The 25,503-nt window shown below is 37.6% G+C and overlaps 2 protein-coding genes across 2 annotated transcripts; one reads left to right on the plus strand and one right to left on the minus strand.

Moving 5' to 3' along the window:
- The first annotated feature begins 380 nt into the window (after positions 1-380).
- LOC102693312 (gap junction gamma-1 protein-like) lies at positions 381-16,292 on the plus strand. Its single transcript, XM_015359328.2, has 3 exons — positions 381-544; positions 11,709-12,888; positions 13,821-16,292. Exons 2-3 carry the CDS (start codon positions 11,733-11,735, stop codon positions 13,832-13,834), a joined length of 1,170 nt encoding a protein of 389 aa, XP_015214814.1. The 5' UTR covers positions 381-544; positions 11,709-11,732; the 3' UTR covers positions 13,835-16,292.
- Positions 16,293-18,145: 1,853 nt separating this feature from the next.
- On the minus strand, positions 18,146-25,100 carry inha (inhibin subunit alpha). Its single transcript, XM_015359161.2, has 2 exons — positions 24,346-25,100; positions 18,146-21,041 (listed from the first exon to the last, which is right to left on the minus strand). The coding sequence occupies exons 1-2, from the start codon at positions 24,650-24,652 to the stop codon at positions 20,302-20,304; spliced, it is 1,047 nt and encodes a 348-aa protein (XP_015214647.1). The 5' UTR covers positions 24,653-25,100; the 3' UTR covers positions 18,146-20,301.
- Positions 25,101-25,503: the final 403 nt, after the last annotated feature.

Below are 25,503 nucleotides of genomic sequence, written 5' to 3' on the forward strand. Positions count from 1 at the left end.
CTTATCTTAAACTACTGGATTTAAAAACAAATGCGATAATGAATATACAGTCTCTCGTGCCATAGATGTATTTTCTTACTACATTCAGAAGTCTGCAATTTTTATTTACTGTATGTATAAAACCTGTATTTTGTGTTTCAAAAAAACTGACCCACGATCTGGAGTATGATTTTACAGTAGGTGACTTTGTGGATATCTCAAAAATGACAGCTATGCATAAAGCAAACCCGATTTGGGATCACATCAGGAAATCTTGTTGAGAACGGGAGCGCGGAAAAGAGATTACAATCTCAGGTTTCAATTTGTGGGCCCCTTTAACGGGGGGTGGGGTGCGTAGTGATAGGGGGAGGAGGAAAGGGGATTTTGGGAGATTTCTTTGTCTTTCTCTGGATTTAGAACCCCGACATGGACTGGAAGGTCACATGGCTTTATAGCAATCTAACGGGTTAAAGGGGAGACCCTTTGTTTTACGAAAAGAGCGAGGGAAAACAAATTTTTGTGCCATCGCCATCCAGTCCAAAGCACAGAACGCAAGTTTTTAATGGTAAGAGCGCATGCTTCTTTCTGCGTTGAGTAGGATGGTTCATTTTAACCCAGTTTATTTGGGAATTTTAAGACTGTTTCTTTCCGAGCTTTCATATAGGTTAGTTGAAAGGAAACGTTTGAAGAAAGCTTCGTTTGCAAGCCTTTATGAGATGTTTTTTTTACGTTGTCTTTACATCTGTGGTTTCATTACCGAAATTATTTTAACACGTTTTGTTAAGACAGGTTAGTTGTCTTGAAGGTGCTTGTATTTTGTATTTATAAAAGCAACCGGAACGATCACTTCCAGATATAATTTATAAAGAATTATTACTTTACCTCTGTTCTGGTAAGCGAAAAACTTATTGGAGTTTTTTAAGGAGTTCGGGGATAATTTATAAAAATGTGGTAACTTAAGAGAATCGAAGTTTTAACTAAGGTGAAGTTGTATTCGGGGGAAAAAAATGTAATCTCTGTGGTGTAGACGTTACTAGATGAGTTTTTTTTTTCGGGATAATTCAGGTGGGCAAGTTGCTTCCAACGCGGCAAATTGAGGGGGAGATGGTCTAGTTGGAAGTATAACGATTTTGCATAATATAAAAAAATAAGTAAATTGATCTCTTCAGTTGAATTTTTATGAAGTATCCGAAAATTGACCCTTTATATTTTTATTGACTATTAAGCATTACACATTCTTGGTTATCTGGATTTAAGTAGGTACCGAATTTGTAGGCGGTAGATGTATGTGTACTTTTGTTTTTGCCTTGTTACTTAGAGGTTAGGAAACTTTTGAATAATCAACAAACTGCCTCGTTTCCTTTCAAAATTAAACTAGGTTAACGATAATGTGTTTGGTATTTAATAGTGTAATCTAAGTGTAGGGACCTGTTAGACAACTGTCCAACTGCAGCTAATTGACTACCAAATTGGGTACAACTAATTATTTTTATTTCTAAAAGTAAACCGTAAAATCGGTCGCTGCGGTTTCCTGATATTTGCTGCGAACAGCAGGGTTCAAATTACTTTTTTTCTTTCCAGAATGACTCATTATATTCCCCCTGACGTTTTTCCCTTTTCAAGTAGTTTACTAAACCCTTTTCGGATACACGATTTTCTCATTTTTTTGTGGTTAGGTTGATACTGTTGGATAGCTGACGTATTGGTGTGTAATAGTTCATGGCATCGAGGTGCATCATGTGGACCATCGGATTTGTAGCTCAAAGCACCCCTTTCTTATTAGTCAAGGGTAAAATAAGGTGTTCTGACGGCAACATCAGGGTTGTAGCACGACATTCCATCTAACTCTGAAGGATTAAATACCCGAGCGTCTCTCGGGAAATCCTTCTCGAGTTGGTTAAAGTCTAATATGTGAATCAGACCAATTTCTTTGCATACCGAGTTGTTTTTAGAGCTCGCTTGGGCCTTAAGTAGCTGAACCGCACACTTTAGTTTTTGAAAAGATGTCCTTGGTTTTTAGGTGTCTAATAAGTTTTAAACTTGTTTGTGTCCACCACTCTTCAAAATACATCAACCGACGTATTCACTTGTCGCCTTGTCATCTCTCCAGTGATTTATACATCTTTAGCTAAAGTGTAGGGGAAAACGCAGACATCTAAGGACACGTATGAACTCTGAGAACCGACCCAACGGGCCTAATTTTTGTGTCTACAAAGGAAATGATTTTGCGTGTGATTAATTCCTTATTCGTTAGCACAACACAGTGCCTTTGTTGAATTAGCGCTGATCTGCATGTTTAACTTCCTTTTAAAAATATTCATAAATGCTTTACTTGCAAGTAGTTGTGACTCTTAATTTGATTATAAAATAATCAATAGTTAAGGCTTAATCTATTATTAAAAAATAATCATGGTTAACTATAAATTTGACTAGCACCTGTATTTTTTTGTACATTGCTCTGGATAAAGACTTATGATAAATTAAAGTAAATATAATGCTGGAGGTCATGAATAATTTTCTTGAATGTTTACTGCTTGCTCTCTTTTATGAAAATATTCTATGCGTCTGAGATTACTGTATCGCCTTGCTGCCAAAATTCCAAATGCAGCTATTTTCCTGAAGAAGGTTTGAGTTTAAGTTGCTGTACTGACCACATGATGTTTTGTTGAGTGTGGCACAGGGGTTAGAATTGTTGCCTCAGGACTTAGGTTCGGTTCCTCAGGTGCCATCTGCATGGGGTTTGTATGTTCTTCCTGTGTCCCTGGGGGTTTCCTCTGGGTGCTTCAGTTTGCTCCCGGAGGCCAAAGACATACTGGTAGGTTAATTGGCTTCTGGGAAAATTGGACCAACTATGAGAGTATATATGCTTGTCTGTGTGTGTGCCCTGCGGTAGGCTGGTGTCCCCCCCCAGGGTATATCCTGCCTTGAAAGAAGGATAGGCTCTTGCTCCGTTGCGACCCAGTGTTGGATAAAGTGGTTAGAAAATGGACATTTTATAGATGTGCTTTTGAACATTAGAGTTTGGTAACTAAGGTACAGTACAACTTGTAAAATACTTTTCTGTTCTTCGCGAATTAGGAGAAAGGTTTTGTCCCTTTTCACCCTTGATTATTTCCTTTATTTAGACTGTAATTCTCAATTGGTATGTACGAAGTGGTCACATTTAATGGCACACTTTTTCAACAAGTGAACCTGTCTTTTTGTGTCTGAACTTGTTTTCCACATAAATGTTGCCTGTCTGTAGAAGGAACAGAGCGGTATGTAGAGCTCTGACATTCTCATCCCATCTTCCTTAGTTCTTTCTTACATCATGATTATTTTATTTGATTTCTTCAGGAGGAGGTTCCTGCCTCTTTTACCCTAGACATTTTGTCCATCCAGAAGGTGCTAACCCTCCCCCACCACCTTTCTCCTTCACTATTTTGTGTTCACTGATCAAAACCATCTCCTGCTTCCTGTCTGATTTCAGTGACACTTAAAATGCTTGCCACTTTTTTCCCCTTCTCTTCTTTGGTCTTCCTCCTTTGTCCTCTGCCTGCCATCCTGTGATAAGCCTCTTTCATGAGTTAACTACATTTTTCACCCAATTTCCTCCCATTGGGGGGGAAAGTCATTTTGTAATCCATTACTATTACTGGATACATTATTTTAACTTTGAGTTCTAAATTGGTGGTGACAATAGTTGCTGTGCAAGTTTGTATTTCACAGTAACATGAGAAAAATATTAAGTGTCCGGAAGTTTTTGAACTTTGCAAACTGCATGAAGTCAATCACTGCCAGAAGCCTGGATCATTGCCCAGTTAGCATAAAGAATGTGGGGGATTAAACATTTTCATTACCATAAAAATGTTTCTTTAGCTACTCTTATCTGAAGAATAATTCAGGTAGGTGATAAATGCAGTTTGAGGAGGTGCCCTTTAAGGATAAAAAGGGTATACGTAACAGAAACAAACTGTTACAAACAGAATTATTTATCTCCCCCACCCACTTCTAATCCCTTATAGACATCTTGGGAGTTGACGCAGATTGTACATTGATTACAGTTAAATAATGTTGACTCAGACGTATATTGAATGAGCACAAATGGTTTTTCTCTGCAGCTACTAGAGCTTTGTTTTAGAAATGCAGTGAAATGGAATTTTCCTATTTTAACACTTAGGTTTATTGGAATTGGTGGTATGTCCTTTGGTTTTTGGTTTCCCGTAGTTTCTTGGTTGATGTTGGAGTGTTTCATTATCATAGCCTGAAGCGAGAGTGGAAGGAATGAACATGTTAAGCTCTTAAATTTATCTTAAACAAACTTTGATTCCATTTCATTTGCTGCCAGTTTCTTTGCTTGGAAGTTAATAAAGAATAACAGCTGTCTGATTTTTTGGGGGGCATTTATTCAAATAACTTTTTAGTCCTTCTGAGTAGATAAATTACTCTTATTAACACTTATTCAAGGACCTTTAATATAAAGTCAAACTTTAAAAACCTTTTCAGTTTTACATTGCGTTACTTCGACTAATGACTCTTTTGTCAAATACAATGGTGCTTAAATCAGCATTGCTTTTGTAAAAAGAAGGGAAAAGAGCATACATTTGAAGCTCTCTTTATAACACTATTTACTTCCTGAAGCTGTTGAGTGGGGTCAGCATCCTTTGATGTGCCATTCGTTTTCACTCTAGGTCAAATCCAATGGGGAAGATCAATGTGTGAATTGCAGTGTCTTTGCATCTGTTAAGGACTTGAAAGGTTTTTATAGGGAAGCTTTCACATCACCTGGTTAGTTCTGTTGAAACTCTGACATCTTTGCCACTTTACAATTTACTCATTTCACGTTCAGTATATGATGTGATGTGATCCTGTTCTATGATTGGAGTGACTTTCACTCCCTTAAACTTCTTCCCTTACTTCTGATAAGTAGTATTAGCATTTTTTATAGGTGAATGTAAAGTAAAACCCATACAAGCCTTGCTTCACAAGTAGGGGCTCTGCTTAATCTATGATGTCTTTGTTACAAGTCATGCAGTGTTCTGGCATCATCTTGTAGGTCATTATTGCTCTGAATTTTCCAGAAACATTTAAATGTTAGTGAGTCCTTGGGAGTTATGAGAGTTTTCACAAAGTGATTCAACTTGGAGTGTATACACCGTTTTCTTCAGCATGTAGCCGTATTGATTAAACAAGTAGGTAGCTGCGTCAGCACGCATAGGCTGTAAAGAAACAAGTAAAGGTTTATTCCATTATGAAAAGAGAAGAAAAAAAGTTTCTGCTGTGGAGCCTTCTTTTGGTGCGAGAGAGGAAAATTGCATGCATCATAAAGTAAAGAAAGTCTTTGGTTTTGTAGATTTTTTTTCCCCACAAAGTCCATTTGTGTCCAAGTTTCAGTGTTTTGTATAATGCATTAATTTGGTTTAAATATTGTAGTTTCAGAGTTCATGTAATGTCACAAAGTAGCCAAAAGAAAACTAAATTTACATGGTCCTTTTTTAGTTGAATGTCTAGGTTCTTAAACTTGGTGGGTTCTCGAGTGAAACAGCCCAAGCAAAATAGATTGCCTTTACACAGAAGTGTAAGCTTAGCGTTAAAGGAAAAATCCATATGAATGTGTGACCTTTTTGAGGCCTTGTTGGTGTTGGTGCTCACACCTGAAGAAGGCTCCACGGCTGAAACTTTGTTTTCTTTCTTCTTTTTTCAGCATAGAATAAACCTATAGCTTGATCATATACATATGTCAAGCAGAGAAACTACAAGACAGAGTGCGGGTTAAAGAGGCTCTAGGTTTAAGTCATAAATCAATTGTAAATTAAGAAATTGATGAGCTTTAGCACTCGGGAAGTCTGAAGCAGCTCACCTTGTTGGATCATAAATAAATGGAATCTGTCAAAGGAAGGTTTAAAGGGATGTTATGTGACAAATTAACACTTATCATGACTAGCCTTGATGCACTCGTGTGACTGTTGCATAAGCACTAAATAGCTTTGTTAGTGAGCTGATTGGACACGGATGATATTTGCCATGTTGAATGTCAAGCCTGTTGAAGGCTGAACTATTGTTTCCTTGTGGGGTTTTCACAGCCAGCATTTTTCGGGAAGGATATACCAGTTCTGTTAGCAAACAGGTAGCAAACCTCGATGCATCATCATCATACGTGATATTTGCCATTTGCAAGCAACAAAATGAGGTGGTGTAAGCGTGGTACCGACATACTGAACTGCACATTAATTGCAGTGGATAGCAGGCCAGTTCAATTATAATAGTCTGGACAGGAGTGTCTAGTTGTTATGGCACCTCAGTTGTCGTGATTGATGGCACTCCCATGGGAGTGTACCCCAGTGATCAGGTCATTGGACCTCCTTTGCTGCTCTTCCTGATGTGCAGTGAATGCTGTCCCATCCTCATGCAGTTCATCTAATAATAGCTTTCTTGTCAAATGCGAATGTGGCAGTTATACTGTGAATGGCCTGCTTGAAAGACTTTTAGCCCCATTGACCATTTGTGCGATGATGTGACATCTAAGGCTTAAAGACTAGTGGATAGGCAAGAGTTTGTGTCAAAAGTCTACAACTACAACCTGGAGCAAGGCATGTGTTGGAAGATGTATAGATTTTGCTTTCAGAGGTGCCATATGATTTTCACAGCCCCCTTATTGGTCAACCGCGCAGATGGCAGATGATAATCAGTGAAGTGTATAAACTCAAGTCATGTATATTTTTTCCATAAAAAGTTAAGAAATAACAGTCCCAGCCACACGGGTATCAAATTGAGATCAGTATTCCTTTTTTTTAAGTTTGCTAAGTTTGGTGAATTAAATCAATGACATTTTGTTGCTACAGCAAAAAATAAGGCATATAGTTCACTTACAGAATAGCTATTTTTTCTACTGCAAAACTGCAGTGATCGTAATTCAAAGAATAAAGAGACCTCTGTGTAACAGTTTGTAGATTCACAGCTGTAGAGTGACAGGAATGGTATGGTGCTGAAATACAAATTGAATTTTACAGCCTTCTGTAGAATTTGTTGGAATACTCTTATTTTTGGAAACATTTCCTTGATGAAAAGAAAAGGCCTAACATGTGGGTTGACATATTACTAATACATTTTATGGGAGCATTATTATTCATCTGTATATTTGAGAAATAGATTTATTTTCAGTGGCAGGCTTGAAGTCCTACATTTCTGAATGTAACAATTATTCTCTAATGACCTTCCTCTAAATCCCAGTTTGTTTTTAGAGGGAAGGTAAATTTAAAAACTGAAATTCACAGAACCTAAATTTATTTATAAATAAACAATGGCTTCTATGGTACAAATGCAAATTTCAAGCCAGATCTTTGCCTTTACTTGGTTTGAACGTTTTTATTAAAGAAAATAGTATTGTCTTTAAAGAGATCTTTTTGCTGTATGGCACTGTGACATGTTAACTTATTTGCAGCCAGAAGCAATACATTTTGTCTTGCTTATATTGGATGGAAATCCTTATCCCCCAACAAGGCAGTCATGTGGACATAGACCTCTTGCAGTTTGAAGTCAGTGCCAGTTTTGTTTTATTCTGTAGGACGGAATATAGCCAGCGTCTCTGTAACACTATCTTTTTGTGTGCTTCTCAGTGTGAGTGCATTCCTGGCATCCCTGCAAGAACAGGATCAGTACAGTGTGGTACAGTGTTTTCTAGCTCTCTTGACATGCTGAAGCAGGTTTTTTTGAAAGGAGGAATGTTTAAACACTGCGCATCAAGACTACTGGCAGATGTCCTGCATTCTCTCAAAGCTGAGCACTGAGGGTGAATGTTTGCTGTTTGTGTTCCTAACTGCTTCAGTTTCAGGATATGCAACACACAGAACATAATGCAAGAAGGCACAGGAATAAATAAGAGGTCATCTGAACCATCTAGCTTGTTTGCTTGCTAGTAGGTGATTAGCTGGCCCATCCACAAAGTGACTGGGAATCTTATTCCAGATTCCTACAGAGCTTTGTCTCCCGTTTTCGGTCTTAAAAGCAACTCCTGAGCTGCCACCTGTGTCCTGTGGCTGTTATGCTGTTTTTATTGTTCTACCTATTATTTTCATTTTTCAGACTAATCTATAGAACGTTTCTGTAAATTAGAGAGCAGTGAGTCTATAATGAATTATTGAGGTACTCGACTCACTAGCTGAGCACAGTGAGGCTTTTCTCCTTATTATAACTACTTATCCATCAGCTAGCTATACACATGCATCACCTGCAGTCTTTAGGTTGAGACTTCATATAGAACCGTATCAAAGGCCTTACTTTTACTTACATTTCTACTTAAGATGATTCAGAGTTATTTGCCAGTTTTATTAAAGACCTACTCTATCTAAATCTATGCTGAATATTCCTAGTTTGGGTTTTCACTCAGCTCATAATCTTTACGTTACATGAAATGGATGCAAGAATGATTGGCCTATAATTCCCCACTTTACTTTTGTACTAGCCTGTAAAAAAGGGGTAACTTTTGCAGTTTTCCACGTGGTAAGGAGACTTTTCTTGAGCCGTCGGAAATATCCTTCTAAAGGGAACACGTCACAGGGAAAATGGCTTTGGGCTCAGTTGACTAGTTAATTCTACAAGCTCCTAATTCCTACACCACTAAAGCCTTTGAGCTACAACTTGCTTGGTTTAAGTAGGTCTTTCCTCCAGTGGCAGGGTAAAAAGCATCCCAGTATGTCCCCAGATGAGCATCTCTAGTTCCTTTCCCCATTGCTCATACTGTGCAATGCTCTATGGCACATTAGGCCAAACCCCCCCCTGGAGGAAGGGAGTCTCTGTGGGTTGTTTTTATCCAGCTTAGCTATTAATGAGAAATCATTGGCTTAAATTGACCAGTTTCCCAACATCTTCTGGCTGTTCAGGTGTTGCAGAATTAGAGATGTAGCAATCCTGATGACACATTGGCTTTTAAGGACTGGAGTTGTACCAACCTGCTTGAAGGATGTGCTATATATTTGCTGTGAAAGTTAGGTCTTGGGATTTCAATGGCACAGCTATCTCTGGAAGACATGTTAAAATGAGACACGCTAGTGAAAGTATTAAGTTCATATATAGAATACAGAAGGACTTGAGCATGTTTTTATATAGGTTATATAGGTTATTTTATAAAGCTTTTTCCTGAGAACTGGTGCCTCAAATGCAAGTCTGTTTTTCAATTTGGTTTTTTTTTTCTTTGGAATTCGAACTTCAACTCCTCATACAGCTATTCCAGAATATGATCCAAGAGTTAAGTATTCTAAAACGAGTGAAGATTGAAACCTGTATATATTGTACACGGTATGTTAGATCACCAGGTACTTCTCATCTTTCCCATGTGTTTCCACATATGTCTGTAACCTGCTCAGTCTGATGTATTTCTCTCCGTCTGTGTTCAGGCTACACCAAGGTATTCCTTAAAAAAGGACTTTTCATGGGTCTGAATGACATTGCCTGACACTACTAAAGGGGCCATTAAATTTAAACTTTTTGTTTTCAAAGTTCCAGTGTTTGACTCATTGTTTCTTCAGTTAAAAGCCTCCAGCATCACTTAAGGTGCCGTCAGGCCTGTCTGAACATGTAGAAGGTCCACTGGTAGTAACAGTTTTGAAATGCTGAAGACGATTTGGTACAATAAGTCCTAACGTGTGTAAAATGGCTGGCATAGAATGTGCCTGTGGAGTATTAAGGAAGTTTTGCATTTTAAATTTCACCTAGTATTCGTATAGCTGGAAACGTGCAGTTTGTTTCGAGTTTGCCATTATGGTAGATGCATGTGCTCTGCTTCTCTGTAGAACTTTCATTTTTATTATCATACCTTTGTATGGAATAGAATAGCCCATGGGCTCAATTTGCTTACCCACTGTAGAAGAAAATCAGGTTTTAAAGGGGAGAAGCTGTGCTAAAGATTATTTTTATAATTATTCAGTCATCTGATTGCTTTTTGTTATAAGATATCGCACAACAATCGGCATATTTGTTTCTTTGTCATACAGTATATATAAAGTTAAACGCTGACATCTTAATGGGTGGGTGTGGAGATAGTTATGTATTTTATATTTCAATAAAGTTCACAAGTTTGCAATTTAACTGGGTATGAAAATAAGGTATTTTTTGTTCAGGAAAAAAGTTAAGTTTATGGGTGTTTCATAGAGTATTTCAGATTTAAGCCGGAATGTAGGTCCTATGTTGTTTATCCAACAATTGTGGTGTAAAATCACTTTTTGGTATCCAGAGTAATTTACATTTGATCATGTTAAGCATATTGTTAAATTAAAAAAACAAGGACTATTTCAAGACAATACTATTTTTTTACAATTGCCATGTGATTTGTATGAAGCGCAAAACTGATCATCTTGATTGAACGATGAGGAGAATTCAGTGTTTTCAAACTAAAATGGTAGGGCTGCCAAAAACATATGTTTGGATAAGGACTGATTTGTGATCCAAGAGGTATTATTTAAAAAATGTAGTCATGTTTAACTTTCTGGTGTGTAGTGGAGGTTATTAATGTTTTTGTTGTGTTAAGTTGCATGTATGGTTTGGTGTCTTTCAGAATATGCATTTATTATATTTTTGTGAATGCACTGCCATCTTGTGGCTCTGAGTTTTTAGTTAAGGTACTGCATTTGTACTCTTGAATTCTATCATCTTCTATACATTTCTATAATCTTCTCTTCTTTTAAATGTATATCACCTTTATTTGAGCTTAGCTGAGGTATACTAAAAGTAAGGTATTTGATTATGGATAGTTAAAAGGTAATTAAAATTTATAATATAGTAGTAATGTAATTTTTTGCCTCTATAGGTATGCTTAGCTTTCCATGGTGCTTCCGTTTACATATACTATACAGATAATGAACATATTTTTGAGGAGAGAAAATCAATGTGTATTTTATTGATGTATAATATCTTATAGGCTCTGTGCACTTGTGCTTTAAGAAAACCTTTATTAAAAGCTATTTTCTACCATATGAAGTTACAGGGGATGAAAACTGAGAATTAGGGCCTGTTTTGGGTTTAGTCTGGATGGTAAAAGCTAACTTGTTCCGTGTGGGTGGGGAAGAGAATTGTGGATAATGTCAGGGTAGGATTATATCAGCCTTTTTCTCTCCCCTGTTCTGCCTGTCTTGATACAATAGCAGTATTTGTGTGGAGGTCCTGGCCCATGGTTGTTCCAACTCAATACTCTGTTAAGGTCAAGAGTCAGGCGTGTGAATGAAAAGCCTTATTGAGGGCACAGGAACTCTTGCCTGAGGTCTGTTTTCCAGCTTTAAAGACTTTTTCTCTCACTTCCTGTTGAATAATAAAAACCCTTCAGTAGTGCAAAACTTTGAAAAATGGTTAAGTTACAGTCCTAAATGCCCGAATTTCTTAGGTATTAATCAAAACCAAAACAAATCAGGATAGTTTTTTATGATAATGCCAGTTTAAAGAAAAACATTAAAGCATGATGTGGGTGTTGAAGAATTATATATGTTAAAGATGTGAAATATCTTTTTGGTTGATTTATTAGAGGCTTGTAACTAAAGTTAAGCCCATGGCTTATAACCTTAAGATGTTTCAGAACCAATAAATTTCTGCAATGAAGTGTTTTATTCTGCTTTTCTTATACTAACAAATTTAAACTTACGGTTTCTCTAATAGCCTTCAATGGGCTGTAAAGCTGTTCTTTAGCCTAATAAATTTTTTTAATTTATTGTGCTGTTTTGTTCTTGTTTTAAATTTCTCAGAACCTGTATCTTCCTCTCTTCTAGAGCTAAGACCCCCACTGTGGCATCATGAGCTGGAGCTTCTTGACCCGTCTGTTGGAGGAGATCCATAATCACTCCACCTTTGTGGGAAAGGTGTGGCTTACCATTCTTGTCGTCTTCCGTATTGTACTGACAGCTGTGGGAGGGGAGTCCATCTATTATGATGAACAAAGCAAGTTTGTGTGTAACACGCAGCAACCTGGATGTGAGAATGTTTGCTATGATGCCTTTGCACCCCTCTCACATGTGAGATTCTGGGTCTTCCAGATTATTATGGTATCTACTCCTTCCATCATGTACCTTGGCTTTGCTGTACATAAGATCACCAGGATGAGTGATCAGGAGTACAGGCCCAAGAATAGGAAACGGGTGCCTGTGGTCCAACGTGGGGCCAGCAGAGACTACGAAGAAGCTGAAGACAATGGTGAAGAGGATCCAATGATCTTTGAGGAAATTGAACCGGAGAAAGACAAAAAGGACGAGAAGTCGACGGAGAAGAAACACGATGGGAGGCGGAGAATCAAGAAAGATGGCCTGATGAAAATCTATGTCCTACAGTTGTTGACGCGTTCCATCTTCGAAGTGGCCTTCCTCTTTGGCCAGTACATTCTGTATGGCTTTGAGGTTGTCCCCTCATATGTCTGCAGCCGGAGCCCATGCCCTCATACTGTGGACTGCTTTGTCTCCAGGCCTACTGAGAAAACCATCTTCCTTCTGATTATGTATGTGGTGAGTGGGCTTTGCTTGCTGATGGACATCTTTGAAATGTTTCACTTGGGTTTTGGTGGCATTAGAGATGCACTGAGAAATAGGTCCAGGCGGCCTCCTGTGGTTGTGAATCCCAGGGCTTCCATCTGTAGGCAGATGCCCTCTGCGCCTCCTGGTTACCACTCAGTCCTCAAGAAGGATCCAAAGGGAAAGATTGCCAATGGCCACAAGCTAGAATTCAGGGACAACCTCGGGGATTCAGGCCGGGAATCATTTGGGGATGAATCTACATCTAGGGAGCTGGACAAACTGCGCAGACACCTGAAGATGGCTCAAGAGCAACTGGATCTGGCATACCAGATTGAAACTGGCAGCCCCTCACGAAGCAGCAGCCCCGAGTCTAATGGGACAGCAGCTGAGCAGAACCGGCTGAACTTTGCACAGGAGAAGCAGGGGGAAACCTGTGAGAAAGAAGGTGAGTTGGATTTTGGAATTGCCTTCTTTTTTGCACATTGTTTTATGCTCAGTTGAATATTTTCAAATTGAGGGTGCCCAAAAGGCTCAAACATTAAGCACTCACTCAAGCACAGGTTGAGCTTCATGGTTCAGATGTCCCAAAATAGAGCCTGGGTTATGTTACTAACCGACTATGACTGGGATTCCTAAAATTACAAGGCACAAACAACTGATTGCCATGAAGAAATAATTCTTTCCAGGGCTTTCTTACCTCCAGCTTTCTTATCTCTTTACCCACCTGGGTGCTTGCAGTGTTGTCAGTCAGGGATGCACCCCATTAGTAGGCACCAAGTCCTGCTAAGAGCTCTGTAGCCTGTGTGGTGTTAAAAGCCAAGTGCCAAGAAGGTGGGCAGGTTGGAGGAATCTGCTTGCACTTTCCAATTTTTCCTTATGGAAGATTGCAGGTGCACCCAGACATGGTAAACATAACTAGCTATTCCATATTCAGTAGTTTAGCAAATGTAGTGTTTTTTTAACTAATTTTAAATTTCCGTTGAGCTGGAAGCTTTGTAATAACTGCTCACAATTCCTCTTTTTTATGTGCTTGATTTGCAGTGCGATGTAAATAATAAATTTATACTGTTAAAAGTATTTTAAAATTTGATGTGCACTAGAGTGCATTGAAACTAACTGCATGCATCAGTATTTCATTTCATTTTACCAGAAAACTTAAAAATGTTGCTTTTTAGTCTAAGAATAGGGATAATCCTGGAATAGGTTTAGTTACTGGGGTCTGGTGGCTGATTTGTATAAATGACACCTTAGAATGTTTTAGTAATGGGTCAGATGTATATTCAGCGTCTCTTGTACGTATGTTGGGATCTCTTAAAAATGCAAATATTTCAAAATGTCCTCCATATGTCCTTAAGTTATTTTTTCCACCTCTTTTAGGAATGCGAGCCTGAACCTTTTCAAGCTGAATTCTGCATATGTAAAAGCTTTTCCATCTCAAGATCAAAGTCTTCCAAAGGATGGTGAAAAATGTCAGAGAATCAAGGACGGAAAACATAGAGGACTAAGATACTTGTTCATGTATGTATTGGTGGAGGGGTATTATGAGCCTAACAGTATTAAGGCTGGAGGTTTTGAGGACAAGTGCACAAATTGGTGTTGACATTACCAGAGATCCATGGGAGCATACTCTGGAGTTTCATCTAGAGCACAGACACCCTTATCTGCCTGTACTTTAAACTGGAATACTGTCATTCATGACAGATTTGACACTTCTGCAAAACGTGCCACGTTTTTTTCTGAAGTTAGCTGTCGTATACTGGAACGATGAGTGGCACTTCAATACTATTTTCTTTTGTCAAATTTGTACTATGCCTTAAAATTTCTGGTGTTTACATTTCAAAGTCATTCCAAAAAAGAGGCACTCCTTTGATTTAATGTAGCTTTTTTTTTTTTTTTTTTCTTGTCTACAGCTTTGAATATATATGTATATGTGATTAAATGATCTGAAAGTGAACCACCGTGACCAACCATTTTAATAGCTGTGAATACTGGCACTTGTCCAAGGCTTCTCACAACCTAAACCACAATCTCCAGTTGTTCTTTGAAATAAAAGTTGCAGCTGAAGCAAATGAATTAAGATCATTTGAACCACAAACACCATGATGCAGCAGTTACTTGTGCATACTGCTACTGCATGAGAAAGCAGACTGTTCCGTCGAAAGAGCAGACTGTTTCTTCTGTGCCCAATGCCAGCCTGTTGCCTGTTAGCCATCAAGAGTTCTGGAGTGTTGAAGCCTTAACTGTGCCCTTTTCAAAATTATAAATGCAGAATAGAAAACCTGGGATATGCTTGAATTGTTGTCATCTCATGAATCATATTGCAGATGTTGCAGACTAACGGTTTGAAACGTCACAGTGGACTTCCTTGGTTATTTTCTTATGAAAACATTCTAGATTAAGCCTTAGGATACCAGTTTTATTGCCTTTTTGTTTTTCTTTTTGAAGTACTTTTGAAGAGTAGTAGTTTTGCAAGTGTTTTCTTCCATCTAGCTGCTTTTAGTATCCATAAAGTGGGAAAACCTACATTCAAGAGTATTTTCATGCATTTCAAATGCTGGAGTATGTCTTGAGGTTGAGCATGAGGTTTTTTTACATTTCAACCTTTCAACCGTCACCATTCTTTATAATCACTAATGTGTGAATGACTGTGGTGTTTGCTGCTAAGTGCTTTCATCAGGACCTCTCTGGCTGTGTGTGGAATGTGTAGATGAATATCTGTTATCAACACAAGTGGTGTTTAAGCTGAGGTGGTAATGGATTTCTCTCAAAGTGCTGGATATTAAAGAAATGTTATGAGTTTAAAATACAGATTTTGTTAGAAATAAAAGCCTGAGAATGTCACCTAGCAATCACTGCTGTGGTATTTTTTTATACTTGCAATTATGGCTTTTAAAGAGCCTGTGTAATTGGCTTAATGCAAATTGTAATTTCTTAAACCTTATTATTTCTATTGAAAATCTGTCCAATATAACTTCATTGATAGTGCATTAGATCTTCCCCATAAGTAACAGCTATAAATAGAAATGTTTGCTTGTTGAAGATTGCTGTTCTTATTTATGCCAGCTGTCATTTTGTTTACTGCAGGATATTTGAAAAGGGAATTTGTTCAAATTTCTGATCTAACTAAAATGTCCAGACCAAGAAATTGTGATAATTATAGAACTGTATCTTAACCATTTTTTAGTCATTGACATTATGTATTGGGGCATTTCTCTAGTTTGGAGGGTTTTTTTTTCCAACTTGTCATATAACAGGCCACGAGGCCTCTAGCTATATGTTATCTATTTGGATACTCTGGAGTTTTCTTTAGAAATAAAGAGAAAAGGGTGGACCTAATCTGGCACCTGCTTTTCTTGTAGTGATCACCAGCAATAAAACAGTTTTCACAACCATGGGTTTACAAACAAAGGGAAAAATACTGAAATAAAACCAAATGGATTGTGAATTTATACTTGGGACCAAGCTAAAACTGCAATGAATTGTTTACAGATTGGTGTTTACATCCGATAAGTGACTGAACGAATAAGGATTCTACAGCAAATAATTTCTGAAACCTAAATGTCTTATGTTATGGTCATTACTCCATTTAATCTTTTATAGTTATACATTGCAGTCATTTTTATGCCACTGAAAGTTTGTGGATAGAAGCATTATTCGGAGTGTCCAAAATGGTTTTCTCTCATGCAAAGTCTGAAATATGATCTTCCAAGCTGTTTTCTCTATTTTTAAAGGTACTATGTATACATTTGAATATTTTTATGTTTTCTGTACTTTTTTGTACCGATAGTATTTTTCCTATTCAAAGTTTCTTAGAAAAGAATAATAAAGTTTACATCTATGTGAACTGGATGATGTTTACTGTATTTCTTTGATTTGTGTTGATATTTAATGGGTACTACATAATGTATAATGGGACTGGGTTGAATTTGTATAAAGATTGACAATACTTGTTCATTGAATATGGAACTGGGGTTCAAAACTAGGAGACTACATTTTTGTATAGTACAATATTAGCATTTTTATTTTTGAAGCAATTTACCCTACCTCTAGGACTAATACCTAATAGTCAGAGGTAAAGTGCCTATGCTTGCACTGCTATATTTGAGAGAGATTCCTTCTTGAGGTCTCTATAGAACCCAAGCAAATAAAAGTCCAATTTGTTGTCTTTAGTGTTCTATTCTCTGGCTTCCGAGTCAACTGCTATAAAATATCTATTTAATGCAGCTCAAATGTGGACCCAGCTAAGTTTTCGAAAAAATGCTGCTGATTTCACCTTTCCCCTATTTGCGTCACCTAGTTCAGAGAGACTTTTGGTTTCTACGGTCTGTTGTGCTTCATTTATCTTGATGCGTATCTGGAACACACCAGTCAGATTTGGAGAAATGGGAGTAGAATATTAGTATGCAAATTTATAATAAACATCCTTTAGTGTTTAGTATACCTTTATACATTGTTTACTTTTAATATTTTACTACATTGGTAGTAAAATATACATACAATGTACATTACTACATTGTATACGGTTCCAGGAAAACGTATTCTCTCACTTTCAGGTTTTCTGATTTTTCCAAATCCTAATCTCCCATTTCCTTGTGCACAACTGCTCCCTGTCTGCACACAGTGCTATGTGCATTTTTTCTAGCACTGGGAGTTTTGCTTCACTTGCAGATGGACATGTTTTGCAATCAGAGGTGCTCAGAGGGACCATACCTGCATATTGCATTCATCTCCTACAAATGAGTACCAGATTCTTTCTTGCCTCTTATGTCTTTTCAGCATCAGCCCCTCACTGAATAAAAGCAGCTCTGCTTGCCATCTGCACTTTTCTTTCATTTCTCCCAATTTTGTGAAGCCTTCTAAAACCTCCAAACGGTGGCAATTTTTTTTTCCTTTCCTTTTTTATTTCTGGTTGAATGTCTAACCCATCACACCTATGGCCCCAGGCAATATATCTTTTGTCTGCTCTCTGCCCGGTCCTTCTCTTCTAGGTCTCTATGGGAGCTGCCGGTCGCTGACTCCCTCTCTGCCCCACGGGTGCAAGCGCATGGCATCAGTCTGCATCGCATCTGGACATCCTCGTACACCCCCACATTGTCCCTAGTGCTGGCGGCCTAGGATGCTAATCGATGGATCACCCCCCCCAAGACTTATACCTCCTTTGGTTGACCCTTCCTCCAACAGAAGCTTCCTGCCATATAAAAAGCTGATATTCCTTCTCTTTTAGGGGTCAGCTCAGCGTATGTTCTCCATCTCCAGCATATCCATTCCATCTAGTAAACTTCAGCAAGAGGCTCTCTTGTGGTTTCCATGTCTGGTCTGGCTATTCCAGGCCCATTGCAATGTTTTCCACATTTTCCACTCCCCCTCCACAGAGTTCTAATCTCTAGAACAACTAGAACAAATTTCTCATTTCAAGCTAGCCCTGCTAGGTTCTACTTGTGCCACTTTCTGCTCACCTCCTCACATTCTGTATCTTAACGAGCTTGTCATTCATTCCACGCTTCTTGCCCATTCTGCTGCATTCCAGCGAAACTGCAGCCGAACCAACACATTACTTCAGATAAGTAACGTGCTCTTACCTCAGTGTTCGATATCTGCATCAATGTTTTGGGGGTGGTGTGACAGCTACTATCCTCTCACCCAAGTGAGTTAAAGCCAAAGAATTAAGCAGTCTATCCCTTTAGATTCATCAACTTGTTTATTTGAATGTGACTGACCAACTGAAATCGTGCCTTGCAATCAGACAATCTTATGGTGACTAATCTTGTGAAATTACAAACTTGTACAGAATTGTTCAATTAAATATTTTATTCTAAACCTGAATTCTCAAAATAAAGACTTCTAATGGTAATGGATTATGGTAAAAGCCACCAAAAACGAAAATATGAATGCACTTAATATGTGGATTCAATATTTGGTGGAAGCAGCTTTTACAGCAGTTACACCGTCTTTTTCAGTATGTGTCTGCCAGCATTGCACATGATCTTGGTGTAATTTTTGCCGATTCTTCTATGTGGATTAGCTCAGGCTCTCTCAAGGCGCTTGGGGATCATTTAGATTGCAGTTTTTAAGTCCTCTAAAAGATCAGAATCAACAGATTCAAGGGATATGTTTGACCCAAGGACATTGTCTACCATCCCAGCCCCTGAACTCCTGTAACTCGCCTTTGGCCTCATGGTGGCATCCCTAACCAGTTTTCTCTTTGGCTACTCAGTGTGGAGGAGTAGCATGATCTAGGAAGTGTCTGGGTGCTTTCCACTTAATAATCCACTTCACCTTGCTCAATGAGATATACATTACCCTTGAAATGTTTTTATACCCTGCTCTTGATTTGAAAGCAAAAAATGAATCTCCTAGTTGTTTTGAAAGCTCCTTGGTCTTTATGGTCGAATCTTCTTTTCCTGAAATTCACTAAATTAAGGACCTAACATAGACTGCTGTATTTATTGTAACATTATGTGAACATCATGTGAAGCACTATTATCGCACATGAAGATAGGGCAGTCAAATAATTGTGTGGCTCATTAAGGTAGTTTTGTCCACCTAAATATTAATCACTGCTTTAAAGTGACATAATTGCAAGCTGTAAAGCAACAAAATGTGAAAATAATGCGAGGGTCTGGGTACTGTTGCAAGGCACTGTAGTTACTGTGGACTCTGAAGAAAAGAACTGTATCTAAACACTACACTTTGCATTCTTATTTAATAATTTATTTTTCTGCCAGAATGGTTTTTGCAACAAACGTATAGTTAAAATAGCAAAGTATTCTTGGCCTTTTTACCAATACATTCTCTACAGTTACTAAGTAAGTAAATATATGTGTATTTTGTCAAATCTCTTAATTATATGTATTTTATTGTATTTCGTATTTGTATTGTATTGTAAAAAAACTTTGGTTTAATTAAGGTAAGTGTAGCCATTGTCGTTTGCAATCTAGGATGATGAAATGAGACTACAGCTTTAAGTGTTAATATGCTGTTATACACTGGTGACTGGTAAGGGAGGACAGATTGTTCTCTGATTATTCTCTGAGTAAGTGAAATTGCTTAAAACCTTGGTTTAACCACAGAAACATTATAATAAGTATAGCAGACTTACAATACAAATGTTAATTCCAGAATTTGGTTCCTTGCCTTGTACTCATTTCAAGATGGGTTTTGCTCCAGGTCACTATGTGTAGTTTTGGACTAAGCAGTTAGTAAAAAATGAAAGCCTAATGCTTAATTTTAATCTAAATTAGAGAGATTTCAAATACAATAAAATAAAATGTAAAAGCTTCTAATCGATTTGGTATATTTAACCTATTTGATCAAGTTATGTGGTTGTTAGGCAAACTAAATCATAGTTAATTTGTGGTCCCATGTGAAGCAGCTGCTACTTGTTTATAGTTAAGTTCATTGGTGAAACTTGCTTCATCTTTGGACGTTAAGATATTGTTGCATGAAGCTAATCTCAATGTTTGTGATTTAATGGTAAGCACCCTTGCAGCATTCCTTTGAATAAACACATTTAACTAATAAGTAGGGATATGATCCTGTAAAATGTGTAAAGATATTTAACTATCTAAATTCTAAATTCAAAAAGAATATGTAGTTTAAAAGAGAAGGTAGACAAGGACAATCTGTTATGCAATTAACAGACTTTAAGCATGTTTTATCCTGTTTCAAATGTTATTTGACAGCTAAAAATATGTCAGGGGAAATATTTTTAAAAATCCTTTTAGCTTCCACCATTTGTCCTCCTTCACCTGCCTACAATGATATTATTGCAAAGCATGTGCAAGGTATTTTAAGATTTACTTTCAGAGTATATTTTCACAGACAGATAATTAGCGTTAACATTTCACAGAAGACCATGCTAAATACAAGTGCAATCCTCAGCAATGATATTGGGCAGAGTTTCATATTTGAAGGAATAGCCACTGTCTGAGGTGGTCCGGAATCGGAGAGATCTCATGGTTCCTGGCACAGGTGCACAGCATTGTTTCATCCCCAAAATGGTGGTCATGCGATCCCAGCTGGAACAGTTGCCATGGCAGTAGTAAAACGTGAATACTTTGGGGTGGACAATCCAGTTGTCCCAGCCCAGTTCCTCAAAGGATATATTCAATTCTGCCCGGTGACAGTCATTGTAGTTGGGTTTCTCTTGAGATGGCCTTTGTAGAAGGTGAATAGCCAAGGGTGACCAGGGCAGGGATGACCTTCGTGAGCGGTCAGGACCCCTGAAGTGTGTGTGGAGGTGTAGGAAGGGGATCTTGTCAGACTCGGAGTGACAGCCACAAGTTGGGCATCGGACCTGTAGAACAAAAGGCCCTTCAGCCAAAAGTGGGTGGAATTGCTTGGCAATATGATATGTGACCCACCCATCATCTGACGTCTTTAGAGGGTTCTCTGCAACTTGTGCCAGCTGCTGGTGGGTTGTCAGGATAAAGAGAGGGGCTGAAGAGTTGCCTGCTTCATCCACCTGTCCGCTGAAGAACCAGAAGTGGGCAGATGTGACAACAGACTCCAGGGTGTTTGTAGAAGGCTGGAAATAATAAGTGAAATGCCCGGTTCTCTTTGGTGAGGGCAGGTCTAGGCTGTGTGCACAGGTGGAATCTGGGGAAACAGGATAGAGATGTTGAAATTGTATTGAGTTAATAAGTCTGGTCATGATGTTAAAATGGAAATCTAATGTTAAAAATTCATTTACATTTTTAATACATAAGAGTATTCCTTTTAAATAGTGTCTTTAAATATTTATCCTAATATATTTCCAGATACCGTGCCAGAGAGAGCATTATGAAAAGGGAGTCCTCAAAAATGTTACCAACCATGCCAAATGTGTATTGGAAATATTTAATTGATTCATGCCAATGTTAAGTAATAGTATCTGTAGTAGTTTTGCGATTAATTACTGGAAGGCATTAAAATAACCTAAATGTTATCCTGAATTTGAATCTTGGAAAGCTGGTGTTTCTCAAGGATGTCAGGATGTGATCTGAAGAGATAACAATATTAATCTAGTCCCGGGAGTCTAGTGTGATGTTGATATTGCACCACTTGTTTCCTCTGACAATATTATGAAATGACTGTAACACTTCAGGGATTTCTACCTGAACAGCACTCATGCAAAAAAAACACTCATCTCTTCTTAAAATTGTATGTTTTTTTCAGTTGTTCAACTGTTACAGGGCTTGACAATTATATCAAAGGTGTTCTGCATAATCCACTTGAGTTTTATGAGCAGAGAGGCATGCTGTTATTATTCTTACAGTGCAACAAATGTGCACTTCAATGACAAGGCACCCTGTAAATCTCTGTATGGCAGGTTTACAATTGCTGAGTATTTCAACTGTCAAGCACTGTAACCTACTTTCTGAGTAAGCACTGAACACTCCATTTCAAGCTCTCCAGCTCATTTAGTATTACATCTAGAATCAAGACCTAAAACACTACAATCTCAGTCTTTCTAGTACTGTCTCTCATTTCACTGGCATAAGCCATCAAATGAACATGCAAGCTCAGAATTTTCTGACCACTAATATTGTCAAGCAGGAAGGTTAGACATGTTAGATTCTCATCAATAAGATGAGATGGTACATGTACCTTGAGACTTTATGTCAGCTTAAATAATTATATTCCCTATAGTCTAATGTTGCCTGACACAGCACTCCGATTCACCTCTGTTTATTTTGTATATCCTGTGGGGTACTCTGCATTGGTATAATGAATGATATATCACAGCAACAAGCTGTTTCATTAAATTAATTTAACCTTCAAGCCATTTGTTTTCAGTATGCATTCTTAAAAGACATTGTCCCATACTTATGATGAATTAAAGCACCTGTCCCAGTAACAGATACAACAAACAAAAGACTTAACAGCACTGTTATAATTTTAAAAGTACACATTATAATTTCTAAATTGTGTTTGTGAAGATAGTTGAACTTGGTTACTACTCAGTTTAGCATGAATCACTTAGGGTGTAGACACAGCAAGTTTGCATGATGAGGTTTACGGAAACTACTTTCCACGATCCACCACTGTCAAAAGAGACCTGAAAGTAAGGGTGAATGGTAATGCCGCCACATTGTAAAATTATTTGTTTATAGGAGAGCCATGGCAAAATATGGAGAATGTGTGTCAGGCTGAAATAAATGCAAAAAATTCATGAATGCTGTCATGGGGCTGACATTAGGACAGCAAGAGCAAGAGAATGAAGGAAGCTCACACCAGTGATGGAGCACTAAAGTGCACTCAGAAAAAAAAAGCAAAAAGAACATGAAAGAGTTTTATCAGTGAAAAACTGACTTATAGAAAGGGTTGGCATTTAAAGGGGACCTGCAATAATAAGTGCATTTTAAAGCACAATGAAACTACCAAGTACACAGTAATGTGTACAACCAGTCATTTACATCACAACGGAGATGAAGTTTCAATGTGTGCGTATGTATAGCACCATATTGCTGTCATTGTCTGCTATTCAGAAAGAGATAACAAAACTTTCGGTGATGAGAAAACAGTCCTATGACATTGTAAACATCTTTAGAACAAGTTAATTTTGCTACTATATTAATTTTAAATCTTTTCATTAAACACATACAAGGCAACATCTTTTACTTTATCTAAAAGTAAAAAAGGGCAACCTGCCAATCATCTAAAATACACTCCTATTCATCCTTCTACACAACCCATAAATCTTAAAAAAACAGTTGCTAACAGTGGAATTGTTTTCTCACTGTTGTTGTATAAATGACAGTTTTCTGTAGGAGCATGTGTCAGTCCCTTATAATGCATAACAGAAGAAAACTGGTAAAAACAGTTTAATTATTACAAATATCTTAATGAGCTAAGAATTAAAGTGGAAGTTTTAGAGACCTGTAAAAACTCTTTCAACCATACTTTCTTAAAGAACAAAAAGAAACATTCCAAAATGTTTTTTCAAGTATGATCAATACCAGTTGTAACTTTCAGCTGTAATGACTGAAAAGTTTCATTCTTAACTGGTTATTTAAAGTTCCTAGTTAAACTTTCTACACAGCCCAACTATCTTAAAAAAGCAATCGCTAACAGTGAAATTGTTGTGTTCCCACTATTCTTGTGGTATAAATAACATGACAGTTTTCTGTATGAACATCTGTGTCTTTCCCTGTATGATGCATAACAGAAGAAAACTTGTAAAAATAGTTTATGACAAGGATCTTATTAAAATGAACTAAGAATAAAAGTGGAAGTTTTAGAGACCGAGCATACTTTCTTAAAGAAGAAAAAAAACAAAAATATTTTTCAAAGTATGATCAATACCAGTTGATTCATTATTAACTGGTTATTTGAAGTTCCTAATTAAACTTTTTATGCAGCCCAACTATCTTAAAAAAAGAAATCACTAACAGTGAAATTGGTATTTTCCTACTGTTCTTGTGCCATTTTTCTGGTAGAAATGACGGTTTTCTGTATGAACATTTGCATAACAGAGGAAAACAGATAAAAAAACTGTTTAATTATTACAAGTTAACTTAATAAACTTAATAAAATGAACTAGGAATAAAAGCAAAAGTTTTAGAGATCTGTTAAATCTCTTTCAAGCATACTTTCTTAAAGTATTCAGAATTCAATAATGTTTTTTCCAAGTATGATCAGTACCAGTTGTAACTGTCAGATGTAATGATTTAAAAACTTTATTATTAACAGGTTATCTAAAGTTCCTATTGAAACGTTTTACACAGTGAAATTGTTGTTTTCCCACTGTTCTTATAGTATAAATAACAGTTTTTTGTTTTGTGTTTGTCCCCATATGATGTGTATAACCAGTCTGCCAGATACTGTTGTATTTGTGTCCCTGTTTTGGGATTGTGTTATTATTTTTGTGTCAAGGCTGTGCGTTATTGCTGTAATGTGCTGCATGGAAACTGAGACTAACCAGTGCTAGGGAAGAGAATGATTTGTGATGTCTCTTGGTGAATTCTTCTTCTCTCTGTCCATGCTGCCCTTCCCACTCTTGCAGAGACAGGGTGTTGGGCCAGATCTCCTCTTTCACTGGCTGAGTGACTCGCACTTGTGATTGGGGGTTCCTTCAATCCCAATGCATCCAGCACTCGCTGCTTGAACCAGTCCAGTATAATATTCTTAGGCAAGTCCTCCCTGGTGCATACTTCAGCGCAGACAGAAACAGAGAGAGCCAAGCAGATAAGAGGAATCAGAAACCACATTCGGCATCTGTTCAACATACTTCTCCCTCTTTTATAATTTCTTCTGATGAAAAAAGTAAATTTCAAACAGGGAAGACGATTTCTGTTTTTCTGAAAATAAATGTAGACCGTCCAGTATGTTCTGTATTTCCAACTCAAGCAGCAGTATTTGCTGGTTCTCCCCGTTGGTGCTTGTTTCGGCCTCTTCAGCTTCTGAATGGTTAGGAAACTGCTCTTGATCCAGCCTTTTCTTCAGCTCAAGATGTCCAGGTGAACACTTTAGTCCCTAGCATTTCTGATGAAATGGAAGGTTTCAGTCCTCAGTAGTGTCAAGGCTCTTTTACTGATATCTTCTGCAAAACACTCTTTGTCTTTGCAATATGTGACTGAGAGGCCCCCCTAATATGCAGATGCCACAACTGGGCTCTGCCCACACCACTTCTGTGACGCAGCCGCCTGTGTCCTATGAAAGGTATCTGTAGCAATGTAATAAAGAGGAACTGAAATTGAACCAGAATGTAGCCGTTTAGTTTGAGGGAATTTAGCCATCTTGGCTAATGATACCTGCTGTGGTCTGCCCTTGCTGTCTTTTCAAGTAACAATGCAGGGATCAAGATGTTCCCAAACTGCTACAGTGATTACAAAACAAAAATATTCATCCTTTTACAAAAACAATACAATATTACCTATATTTATAAAGTAGTACAGTATTCATAACCTTGAACTGTAACTAAAAGTTGACTTAACATGAAAGTGCATTTATACAATCATTATTTCTCAATACACATAAAACTAAAATCATGTAAGAAATTAAATATGTAAAAATTGAACATCTGACAGAAATAGTTACATAGTTCCCACTGTTACTGTGGTTTAAATGACAGTTTTTC

This window comes from Lepisosteus oculatus, chromosome 12, assembly GCF_040954835.1.
Source record: "Lepisosteus oculatus isolate fLepOcu1 chromosome 12, fLepOcu1.hap2, whole genome shotgun sequence".
Lineage (NCBI taxonomy): Eukaryota > Metazoa > Chordata > Actinopteri > Semionotiformes > Lepisosteidae > Lepisosteus > Lepisosteus oculatus.